The 12528-nt window shown below is 43.6% G+C and overlaps 1 protein-coding gene across 2 annotated transcripts in view; it reads right to left on the bottom strand.

Annotated features, from left to right (window-relative positions):
* The window catches only part of MCU (mitochondrial calcium uniporter), a 774118-nt gene that overhangs the window by 98362 nt on the left and 663228 nt on the right, over positions 1 to 12528 (bottom strand). For both annotated transcript variants that reach the window (XM_086922280.1, XM_086922281.1), the window contains one exon: positions 11761 to 11921. In XM_086922280.1, coding sequence (XP_086778406.1) covers positions 11761 to 11921 — 161 coding nt within the window. The remainder of the gene's footprint in view (positions 1 to 11760; positions 11922 to 12528) is intronic.

Genomic DNA, 12528 nt, shown 5'->3' with positions numbered 1-12528 from the left:
GACTTGCCCTGCAACTGTCATCTCAGGCTGAAGAAACTCCAAGGGTTAGCTAACTGACCTCCTGTTCTGAGCTACACTGGCCTCTCCCCGAGAAGCTCCAGAGGCCTCTCTACAACTGCCCAGCTGGACCTGCAATCTAGAGGTAGTTCTTGATCCCAAAGAGATGCCTCCCAAGTTCTGGACCATTGGGGTGGCAACAGTTGAGCTCACTCTAGAAAAAAAGACAAAGTTTTTGGCTCTTTGAGACTGTGAATGGGTCAGTTGGCACCAAGATCTTACCACACATACCTACCACCAACGCAATGCTTCGGTGAACTCAACTCTTCGTACTACAATGACCGCTACAGACGACCAGCAATGTGAGAGCTGTATTTCGCACTACTGCTTAGACAGCCCATGGTGACAGCCATCACAAAGCCAGGATATTTATGCTACAGCAACAATCATCCACGATGCCTGGTAAACAAGTTACTTACCATCAGTAATGATATATCTGTAAGAGACATATATTAGTTATATACTCGGGATAGAGGCTGAAATGTCGGAATCAGAGCCCGAATATCCCGGACTCGCTGCTCGGGAGGATAAACCCGAAACTGCACTGTGTCCAGAACTGCCCCAATGAAAAGGAGCATTTGAGAGGGAATCAGGGCATCAGGTGTGACTTCGGCACGTTGATAGTGAACCTCAGCGAATGCAGGAGATCCGCCGTAGTCTGGAGGTGGGAGACGACAGCTTGGGGCAAACCCGCTAGTCGTTGAGATAGGGGAAGACTGGGACCACTGATCTGCGCAGATGAGCTGCGACCACCGGAATCACTTAGGGGGAACACCAGAGGGGCGCTTGTAAGGCCAAAGGGGAGCCCAGTGAACTGAAAATGCCTGGCGGCCTACCATGAACCGTAGGTAACGCCGGTGGGCAGGCAGGACGGGAATGTGAAAATAGGCGTCCTGCAAGTCCAACACTACCATCCAGTCTCCAGGTCAAGAGCAGACAGAACCTAAGCCAATGTCAAAATTTTGAACGGTTGATGTCCCCGAGATCCAAAATAGGACTCATACCTTTGTCCTCCTTGGGCACCAGGAAGTAGTGGCAATAACCTACTTCTGGCACAATGACTCACTCAATGGCTCCCCTGGCCAAGAGAGCCACAACTACCTGATGAAGAAGGGCCAAGTAATCCTGTGACATGCGATGGAAAGCAGGTGACATGGAGGGAGGGGTTGTTTAAAAGGGGAGGAAGTAGCCCCTTCGGACTATATACAAAACCCACCTGTCCGACGTGATGTTGTGCTAGTGGAGGAGGTGATGGTGAATCCTGCCACCCACGGGCAACTAGTGGCCCAGAAAAGTCTGATTAGTAAGGTTTGGAGGCTGCTACAAAGGGGATCTGGTGGTTTAGCCCACCCGCTGGCCCCCTGTCCCTGGCCACGCAGAGGCTGAACAGCTTGCGCCGGGCTGTGGCTCTGGACGGAACGTGGTGAGGCACCCCTTCCATAGCCACAATAGGGGCAAAAAAGCAGGGCTGCACGGGGCAAGAGGTGGTAGCGAGGCCCAAGGATCTGGCCGTAGTCCTAGAATGCTTAAAGCTCTCAAGCGCATTGTCGGCTTTGTCGCCAAACAATTGACGGCCAAAGGGCATGTCCAAAAGAGTCGATTGGACATCACCTGAAAAGCCAGTGGACCTCAGCAAGGCGTAGCATCGCAGGGCAACAGACATTGAAATCATCCTGCCTAGCGAGTCGGCGGTGTCCAGCCCACATTGTATGGCGAACTTTGCTGCACCTCTACCCCCAGCATTTGCATGGGTGAGCACGGCCCAGGCCTCCTCCGTGCAGTGTGGCAGCACCTGCACAACCGTGTCCCACAGAGTGGGTGTAACGGCCCAAGAGACATGGGGTGTTCACCGACCACAGTCCTAAGCTGGCAGAAGAAAACATCTTACCAAATGATCCAGCTTCTTGGATACCCTATCTGGGGGAGCAGTAGGGAACGCGCCTTTGGACGTTGAGGCTTGGACTACCAAGGGCTGTTGGGTGAAGAAAGTGGGGTTTGTCAGGGCCGGGCAGTGGTGTCAGGCAATTATCCTATCCACAGGGGCCCCTGTGCTGGGCTTGGACCAGGTGCCCAGAAGAATGTTTGTGAGGGCTTCATTGAACAGCAGCAGGGGCTGCTGCTGGTTGAAGAACCTCAGTCAGGAGGTTAGTGCCAACTGCCACAGTAGGTAGCTGAAGGCCCAAGGTCTCAGCCACTCTATGCACCACCACAGCATAGGAGGCTCCCTCCTCCGTAGCCACGGAAGGAGGGGAATGCATGCCAAGGTCTGGGGATGTATCCAGACCACTGGCCTCACCTAGGTCCTCTCTCCAGTCCAACTCTTCCAGCTGGTCTGCTAGAGGGCCAATAGACCTCTCCCAGTCCTCCAAACCCTCCTCTTGCTGCCACTCAGGGCGAGAAGGAACGCCAGGATAGAACAGAAGCACAAAAGTACTGGTCGACGCCAGCCCAGCTAAGGGTCCATGTCGAGGTGGAGTCCGGGGTTGACGCCGGCTGGGGACACAACTGGCGTTGGAGGGGGAGGAGGTGTCGCCAATGGACTTCGTACTGGAGGAAGTGGCGTAAGGTCAACTGGTGCCGATCCGGATCCAGGCCTGAACTCCTGGCGGCCTTGCGGAGCCAAGGCCGCCAGCATCAAAGGGCTAGAACCCCCAGCCGAGTCCTCGGGCCGGCCAAAGATGGAGTGGAGGGCTTCGTAAAAGCTACGAAGTTGGGCAGGGGTCGCCCTAGCTCCCGGGAAGGGAGGGAAGCTCGGGCCACCCAACAGTAAGGTAAGGAATCTATAACTATTAGTCTCTTCCAGAGTGGCGCGTTTTGTGCTTTTAGGCGTTATACTTGCCTTAAATCTTTGAAACTGCATACATCTGCTTCTGACTGGATTTGTATCGTATTGGAGTAAAATATTTATAATTTGTTTATTTTTATTGATAGGGAATATTTTTTGATTTTCAATTTATCACCGTTTGTGTACTGCATAAATACTTTACACATTACCTCTAAATTAAGGCAGGCTGCTTTTGTGCCATGCTGCCAGAGGGTTAAGCACTTATTAATTTACTGATTTTTGTGGTTCACCCTGACAGGGATTGCCGCTGTTGCTTGAGAAGGGCTCACAACTCAGTCAATGAACAACCCAATTTCTCTCTCCTATTTTTTTTAATTTTTATTCAATGCAGGCCTGGATGCATTTTCCTCGGCTGTTTGTTAATTGGCACACAGCATGGTATAGGAGGTCTCTTTCATGGATTTGTTCCTATCCAATATATTGGCACCATGATCTGCTACCTGAGAAATTGGAGGGTCTAACCTTACAGTCCCTTTAAGACAACTACAACTAGTTATCTAAGTAATGCATTTGCAATACACACCAACCTGGCATTTGGGGCTAAGCACAATTGCACCTATCCCTAGTGATTCCTCTGTCTCTAATTTAGGTGCAGCGGACCAGAGATTCAAAACCCCTAAATCTCCCCAGAGACTTGTCTAATTTTGCAACAACATACATTGGTCCTGCACTCTTGAATATAGTTATAGGTCAAATAACAACAATAATTTCATGTCTTAACACAACTTGTTCAATACAGATGATAGGGATTCAGTGGAGCCGTTTGTACTACAAACAGCTCCACTGAATCCCTATCATCTGTATTGAACAAGTTGTGTTAAGACATGAAATTATTGTTGTTATTTGACCTATAACTATATTCAAGAGTGCTGGACCAATGTATGTTGTATCTAAGTAATGCATACCTGAGGAAGCTTTAATGCTCAGCACTGAATAGACTGGGCGCGCCTCTAAAGACCTCACTGTACTTGGAACACAGATCCATCAGTGAGTACTGTCCCCACAATTTCACTATATTGATTATAATTTAAAAATATTAAATTCACCAATTCATAATACTTACGAACTTTCTCCTACCTATCTTTGTGAGTATATAGTTTCACATATTTGGCTGCACACAATACAGCTTATCTATTGCATTTACTCAATATGGCCCCCTTCCCTTGCTTCCCTTTTTCTATCTTCCCCCTGTAGATACTTTTCTAATGACACATCCGGCCTACTTACAGTTTTTCATCCCTAGGACCAGATGAAATGTTATAAGTCACTAGTTTCTGACTCATTTCATTCCCTCACACCTTCCACTTCTTTGACTATCTTCTTTTGTCTCACAAATCTGAGTGTTATAAACTGAGTTTAGTCCAGAAGATGACCTTTAACTTAAGTGAGAGGTCAAAACACCACTAACTTGAATACATATTGACTAGTTAACTATGTTTTTCTGCATACTTTGTTGAGTCAGGAGTTAGTTGTTCACCTATATCCAAATATGCCACTTCTTCATAATTCTTACATTGGGTGTTCAGTGTTCGACTTGACAGCCTTAGGGTGATCTGCCCCCAACTTTTTGCCTACCTACCTCAGTTTGTAGACCTTGTTTTTGCTGGTTTTAGGACTCTGCACCCTTTACCACTGCTGACCAGTGCTAAGGTGCTTGTGCTCTCTTCCCTAAACAAGGTAACATTGGTTTAACCCAAATATGAATACCTCATTTACTTATAATAAAGTGCACTACATGCACCCAGGGCCAGTACATTACAGCGCTGTACACTTTAGTAGCCCTCTAACCATGGCTCAGGCCTGCCATTGCAGAGCTTGCATGTGCAATTTACACTGCCACTTCGACATCACAAGATATACCTCTTCGCAGGCCTTAACCATCCCCTTTTATAAATATAAGTCACCCTTAAGGTAGGCCCGATATGATCCACTGGGCAGGCTGCAATGTATTTAAAAGGCAGGACATGAACTCTTAAGTTTCTCATGTCTCGGAAGTGAAAAACTCGCAATTTCGTTTTTCACTAATGCAAGGCCTAGCTCTCCCATAGGAAAACATTGGGATTAGATCTTTTAAGTTTAATTCCCTAATAGGGAAGAGGTAGGCTTTTCAAGTTTGGTGTCACTAGACTCACAATTTAAAATCACTACATATGGCGAAGTTGGATTTTAAATGACAGTTTACCAAATTACACGTTTAGAAAGTTAACATTTGCTTGCTTTAGCCTTTTGGTACCTGCTGTCTGTCTCTGTTCAGTCTGGGTTGGGTGACAGCTGGGCTTCGTGTATTCCCTCTAAACAGCCACACAGAAAGAAATGGGAGGGAGGAGCTGGACACAGCTTCCACACCTGCATAAGCTGTCTCGTGTCCACACACAAAGGGCTACATACCCCCCTCCATGGCGAGTCTGGAGCCAGGGCAGGGGGGAACTCAAAGATTTCTTTGAAGCAACCCCCACTTCAAAGGCACAACTGGGTATAAGTACTGGATCTCTGACCCTATGACTTCAGTATTCTTCTGGACCTGTGAAGCCAAGAAGGAGAACTACTGTGCTGCTGAAAGGAATGCCACTCTGCAGAACTGCTGCTTTGCTGGACTTTTGACCTGCTTTGTGCTTGTCTTGCTGAGCTGCCCTGCTGCATGGGTGAGAAGAACTGGACCTGCATCACTTGAACCAAGAGTGACTCCAAGGGCTTGCCTCCTGTTCTAAGTATTACTCATTGCAGCTTTTTACCTTTGTGCGCCTATAATTTGTTTAACAGACTTGTGGCTAAGAACTAGTGGGAATAGAGGTCAGTGTTCGTTTTTTAATGGACTATTCCTCTTTCTCCTTCCTCCACCTCCTGATGAACTGTGTGATGATGACAGAAAGTACGTGTAATTCAAGCCACGCCTATTTTCCTCTTGCCTCATCCGAGTGGACTCACTGCATATATATAAAGGTATGCGAGACCAACTATTTCGAGGGATTCCATGTAAATGGATACTGTGATGAGACCCCTCTGTCCTGATTGGACTCGGAATTGCGATTCATTTAGTTTTTGTTATATGTTTATTATAGGAATAATTTCTTATACTGGGGCTAGAAAGTGATTCCCGCCCCGCCCCCCACCCTTGTGTGGGTGGTTTTGTGTGCTGGCCGCCGATATCTGTCCGAGAAATTGCTAGGACCCTGAAAAATAGGTATATATTCTTCCTGTCGGGTGACAGGATCGGGTTTTTTTTAGGCACTGGAGTTCACTGTGGGAGATAATGGGTACATATTTGTGGTGTCCCTTGTGCTCCTTTACACGTTTTTTCCCCACATAGAGATGTGGTTGAGGGTACCTCTGATATACACGTTGTCTTATTTAATTTTTTTCCCTTAGTATGCTTGATCTTTATTTGTACACTGTTGGATAGTATCCCCTATGTTCTGCCTTTCTTTGGCTTTCTCTTCTTCCCCTTACCGGATGAATCTATAAGTAGACCTTGCATTTCCACGCACGGGGGAGATAATGTCACTTGTGCAGCTGTGATGTGATTTTAGTATATGTATTCCTACTTGGCTAGTAAGAAGGTATGATATATGTACATAATTGTTATTACCAGAGTACCCATTGTCCTGATGAAGCCTACATCATCTGGCTGAAACGCGACCGCGACTGCGTCAACACTTTTTTGCTTCGACTGGAGTCCCCTGTTACTATTAAAAAAAATTGTTTGATTTTTGTCTGATTGGCACCAATACAAATATAGACTGGGTTGACGTTTTAACCCCCAGGTGCTTTATTCTTGGGACTACCATTGTGTTGTGCACTCTATTGTAAATTAAGTGGAGGCACTGATCCGAATTGGGATATATATATAATTTTTTTTATATATACCTTGTGTTTAGGGTACATAGAAACGTGATACTGTAAATGTGATGTATATTTGTATATATGTATATGTGACGTTTTGTATATAGACTGTCGGTTGTTGTGCTTTCCTTGATGTCCGCTCATATGTGTGTTGATGAGTTTACATATGTATATTTTTTTCATGTTTGATTTCTGATTCACAAGAGAATTAATTGTTTCTTGCTTGAGAATTCAATTTGGATCAATCCCTTCGGTACCCTTTTTTGCTATTTTCTCATCCTAGGATGTCTCCTGCTCAGGTACGGGAGGGTTAAGTGGGCAGAACCCCTGACCATTTGTTCGCTAGTCCAAGTCTCAGGGACATCAAAGACTTCAACTGATCCTGCTACAGCACCTGGACTTTGCTTGCTGCAAGTCTTGCTCTGCCAAGTGGTGCCAATTCAGTTCTGGGCCCTTGGAAGTGCTGCTACAAACTAGAACGGACGCCTCCTTATTGGAACCAGTGCATCCTCACCTTTGCGCGAGTCAGAACCAGTGCATCCTTGTTGTACGGAGTAGACCTGGTGCATCGCCTTCAGAACCATCGCATCGCCTTTGGAATTGACCCTTCACCTACTGCTGGAGCATCAGCCGTGCACCGCTTTCAGTACCAGCACCTCATACTTCGAGCTGTTGCATTGCTGCAGTAGTGTGGAGCAAAATTGATGCATCTTGTCAACTGCGTGGCTCGACACAGACGCATCGCCTGCACCCTGCATGTTTGTCGTTGCGACCCAGATCAAGGAACTTTAGTTCAGCGGTCCAAGGTGGTCCCTGTATCCGGCCCGTGCTCCATTCCAATCAGCCTGACTTTTGACCTTGCCCGGTCCAGCCCGAACAGATATCCCATTTAAGCACTTATTGCTTCGAAGCAATATTTTACATTTATTCTTTAGAAATTCGCATCTCGACTTCTGCTTGTATGAGTTTCGTCGTTTTGGTCTTGTTTCATTTATACTATTATACTTGGTTTTCCTAACGTGTTTTCGTGTTTTTTTCAGTATGTTGCTGTTTGAAGTGTTGCACAAATACTTTACACTTTGCCTCTTAAGTTAAGCCAGACTGCTCTGTGCCAAGCTACCAGAGGGTGAGCACAGGATAATCTAGAGTGTGTTGTGACTTACCCTGACAAGGATTGTGGTTCCTACTTGGACAGGGTGCAAACCTCTGCCAACCAGAAACCCAATTTCTAACAATCACCCTTTACTTTTGAGCACTCTGCTCTCATTAACTGAATGAATGTCAATTTATTTAAGTTTGTGTCTAATACAGATGCATTGATCGGACGCTAGTATACGGAATTTTAACTGATTTTGGATAGATCACACACCCATAGACTTGGCAATAATAATGGAGTATGCCCTGATAGAACCACAGTATTTTTTTGGGCCACTACTGGTTCTCGATTCTCATACCAGGTAAACCTTCTGTTTTTTTAGCTTTAAAGGATAGAGAATACCTAACTTAAAAAAACAGAAGTACAAGATACCAACATGAGAATGGTTTGAGCAGAAAATGTATTTCCGAAAAAATTTTCACAAACTTCTCTCCCACAGGAAAAAATTATATGAAACCGCAGAATGTAAAATATTCAGAAATTCTACAAATTGCATGTAAAGTGAAAGTAGGGAATTTTGCAAATTTTACCTGCATAATGTACATTTTGTCATGCCCTAATGTGCAAGACACAGGTTTTCATTTAGTCTCGTGTTGGCTGAATGTCATTACAAAATTATTGATATAAAATACGACTGGGGGTGGGTTAATGTGGTAAGGAACACGGTCCATTAAAAGATTGATTATAGAATAGAGCTGGTTTAAACTTCGTTGAAAAACCAATTAATTTCAAGGACTAAGTCCTCACAGCCTTCTGTTGGACTATCTGAATGACCTTCTTTAAAATAGATAAGAAGCATTACACATTATCGTTTGCTTAAGGCCAGTGGGTGAATGAAGCAGCCATGCTAAAAGCCAACAATTTCCAAGAAGTTTTAATTCCATCTTTAGGAAATAAGGTAACCTCTATTAATCTTTAACACGTGTAAGGATCATGGAAATGCAAAGTACACTCTCTAATTTTGGCATCACAATTTCCGAAGAGGAGGTGTAGATTATGTCAACTTCGATTATATTGTGAAACCTCATGTGCTAAGACCATCTAGAGTACTCAACTAGTATGTCCCTAGGGCGTTTATCAGTCTTCACAGGTGATGGGTGTGGGTTGCTTTTCATGCCCGAAGCATGGCATGTGGCCTTTCCTCTTCCACTGCTACATCCAGAAATGGGAACTAAGCCTTTTCGTGTATTCCCATGCTAATTTAGACTGACATAATACAACTGTGTAAGTGCAAAGTACAATACAAAATTCCTCTCACTACAGTGGTCTTCTTGCAGATACAGCTAACTCAGCTCTCTTAAAGGAGAGAGAAACTGAGCTGTTTGTTCGCTTTGAGTTTTGCTTTTCAATTGTATTTCCTCGGTGTTAAGTAATGACTCAGTTGGAGCATTTATTCATCTGCTGTGACCCCATAGTAACCTTAGGACACCTTGAACGTATTCCTATACAAGTATTTGTAAAAAATGAAAAATAAATAGGAGATTGGCGATGATTTCTATATTTAGAAAGCTTTTCCGAAGGCTTACAGGATTACTTTTTTAAATTCCACAAAGTACAGTAATCCAAAATAAATAAAATACTAACGGAGGTCCCAAGAAGGGACAAAAGAGCTTTAGAAAGTATGAATGAAATAGAAAAATGAAATCCAATAAGGGGCAAAGGATCCTTTTCGTGTGCCAAAAACACTTTAAGCAATGCTTAAGGTAACCTTTGCCTACGTAAGACCCACACCCCATAAACAAATGATTTAAGTCACCAGCCTCATTTTGTCCCAGATTTAAATCATAGATGGAAATGCTCCAATCGCCATCGCAAGTGCATGGATAAGACTATTATTCCCCACTCACGAGAAAGATAATTAGTATTTACATAAGTTCAAAAATGGACTCTAAACATCATTGAATACCTGGATTTGATCTTTAACCTTGTAAATCCTACGTTCATATGTGGCTAATCTATAAAGTTCAGCAAGCCATTCTTGATGTGTGGGCGCCTGTGCTGTACGCCAATGCGGTAATATGCAGATCTTAGGCACTATAAGAGCTGTTGACATCCATCTACGCCAATAATAAGTCGTACTATTCAAAGGAACCAAATCATGCAACAAAGCTAGCCTGTCCGATTCCTCAAAGGGAAAAAAACGAGTAGAGCAAAGTGTCATCCATATACAACGCCAATAAATATTCAGTGCAGGACATGACCAGAGTACATGGTACAAATCACACGGAACATCTTCACATCTCCAGGATGCTGCATTAGGAACCAGTCGAGTCTTATATAATTTGAGAGGAGACAAAATACCAATTATGGAGGATTTTGAAATAGGTGATGAGGAATTAAGCACAGACGCTTCCGAGTATTTACTGGATTTAAATAAAGTGAAAAAAGTTTTTATTGTTTCAGTTAATTAAAACCACAACAATACATTTTAAAAATCGACTAATGTGTTTAAAATTTCTTAATATATAAGTGCAATCTCTGTTAGTATATTCTATTTAAATAAAGATATCTATTATTCAAGGAATTAGTTCAGAACTGATGGCAGGGTGAAACCCTAAACATCTCCAATATTGACGGTCCATTTGTTAATGTTAATTTAATCCAAAAGTTGATAACTAAACTGCTCTCCTTCATTGTTTCACTCTATATAACCACTTCCAAATAGTGTAGATTGGCTGTGATAAGTCAGACCCCGCTGCTTTTCCCCGCGGCGTCCCTTGCTGCTCAAATTATACCTCAAACCACTGACCGCAGTTTGTGAGACCAGTGCTGCAATCCATCGGTAAGCCGATGACCCACAAATCTACAGGGCTACCTCCTTATTTTATTTATTTATGACATGACCATTCTATGATCAGTTCTTTTCAAACTCAAATATTGGATTTTTGAGAACTTCCTGAAACTCTACCCCCAAAAGACTTCGTTTTCACTTCTTAACCCAATGCCAATGCCTAGCTCTGCTCAATGAACTGAAAATTGCTATATTTCGTCTTCCCCATCTACTACTGTGCATTTGGTCTTGACCCCCATCTCTCAAAAGTTCCACTTACAAAGTCACTAATGCAGGTCAAACTCACATACTAGCGCTCCAAAAAAAAAAAAAACTAACTGCTTTAGAGATCCAATCGGCTTAATATGGCAGCCAATGCCCTAATACAATAAAGTCTAATCTTACGAAATGGTCTTCTAATGGGGCCGCAATATTATGCATTCTACCAACTTACTCTCATCCAGCAGGAAATGCTATCACATTAGCCACATCCTCCACAATTTATGCTTGCCAAAGAGGCTAGAATAAAGTAAAATTATACCTGTTTAACCTACAAAGCTATTCACTTAATATGCCATGGTATATATCACTAACCTATTTACCATGCCAGCCAAAGTGGACTCAGAAACTTGACATTCAAATTGTCACCCATGAAGCACCAGTCTTTTTTCTGGAGCAGTCATCCTTTTATCTTTTAGTAAATTGCTACCGGTGAACTTGAGGACCAAACATCTCTGCATTTCTGTCAGCAACATCGGATTGTATATTTTTTTCTGACTTTACCTAAGCCAGGAATGCAAACCATCCTCCTGTCGCTGGTTGGATGATTCCTGTGCTCAGGAATCAGTATCTGATCTGTGCTGTTTTCTGTCTTTTAGTGTTCTAAATTATCTACAATTCTTACGTAGCAAAAGCTAGTATTTTATTATACCAAATCACTAGAGTTTTTAGTCATCTGATGCACTGCTTAAGGGGTAAATTGGCTGCAAGGAAAAACTAACAAGGCTAATGGCTTCCTCCAGTCCATAATGCCTTTATCGTAAATTCATAAACAAACTGCTTCGTTCTCAGGCATGTTATCACTTGTAATACCTTTTCTAGGGGTCCAAGTTGCCCCTTAAGCTCTTCTAGCCGCCCTATTAGTTCCCTCTCCTTGCACAGCTGGTGCTCATCGATGCGAAGGGTACTATACAACTGCTGCACCAGAGTCTTCAAGTCATTTAATGTTGTTGCATCTTCATGGCTCAGGAGGTCTGAAATAAAACGAAGGCCGCATTAATGCTACGTCACAATGTACAATCTTACAGGTATACAACTTGCATAAGCGTACATATTTACATTCTAACAGAGTGCAAACAAGCGCACAAACGTAGAAACTAAAGTCATAGTTTTATGGAAGTAGACAGAAACGTAACAACGATTTGTACTGACTGACTACCTGGATTAATCACTTTACTGAAGAACCAATCCATCGCTGACTTTTCCCCAGTCTAACAGACCACTCTCTACCGAGCTCCTATATAAGGATTGCGACTTCACAATATATACTTTTATCAATGCACTTTATTTAAAAATAATGCGTAAACAGACAGTGGATGCACAAGTGAATACATTCGGACTATACTTGGACACTAAATTTCACAAAACATACATGCAGGCACACAAACATACAACAACAAAAAATGACACAAACCCTGTGCAGCAGGATGGCACAGAGTGCAGTGCATTACCATGGTACAGGGTGCAGTGCATGACCATTGCACAAGGTGGTATGCATTACCAGGGCACAAGGTGGTATGCACTATCCGGTCACACGGCGCGGCACCTCAGGGGAGCACAGCCTAGTGTGTCTGTGGGGAG

This window comes from Lissotriton vulgaris, chromosome 5 (assembly GCF_964263255.1).
Source record: "Lissotriton vulgaris chromosome 5, aLisVul1.2, whole genome shotgun sequence".
Classification (NCBI taxonomy): Eukaryota; Metazoa; Chordata; class Amphibia; order Caudata; family Salamandridae; genus Lissotriton; species Lissotriton vulgaris.
This window is presented reverse-complemented; position numbering and strand designations above follow the sequence as displayed.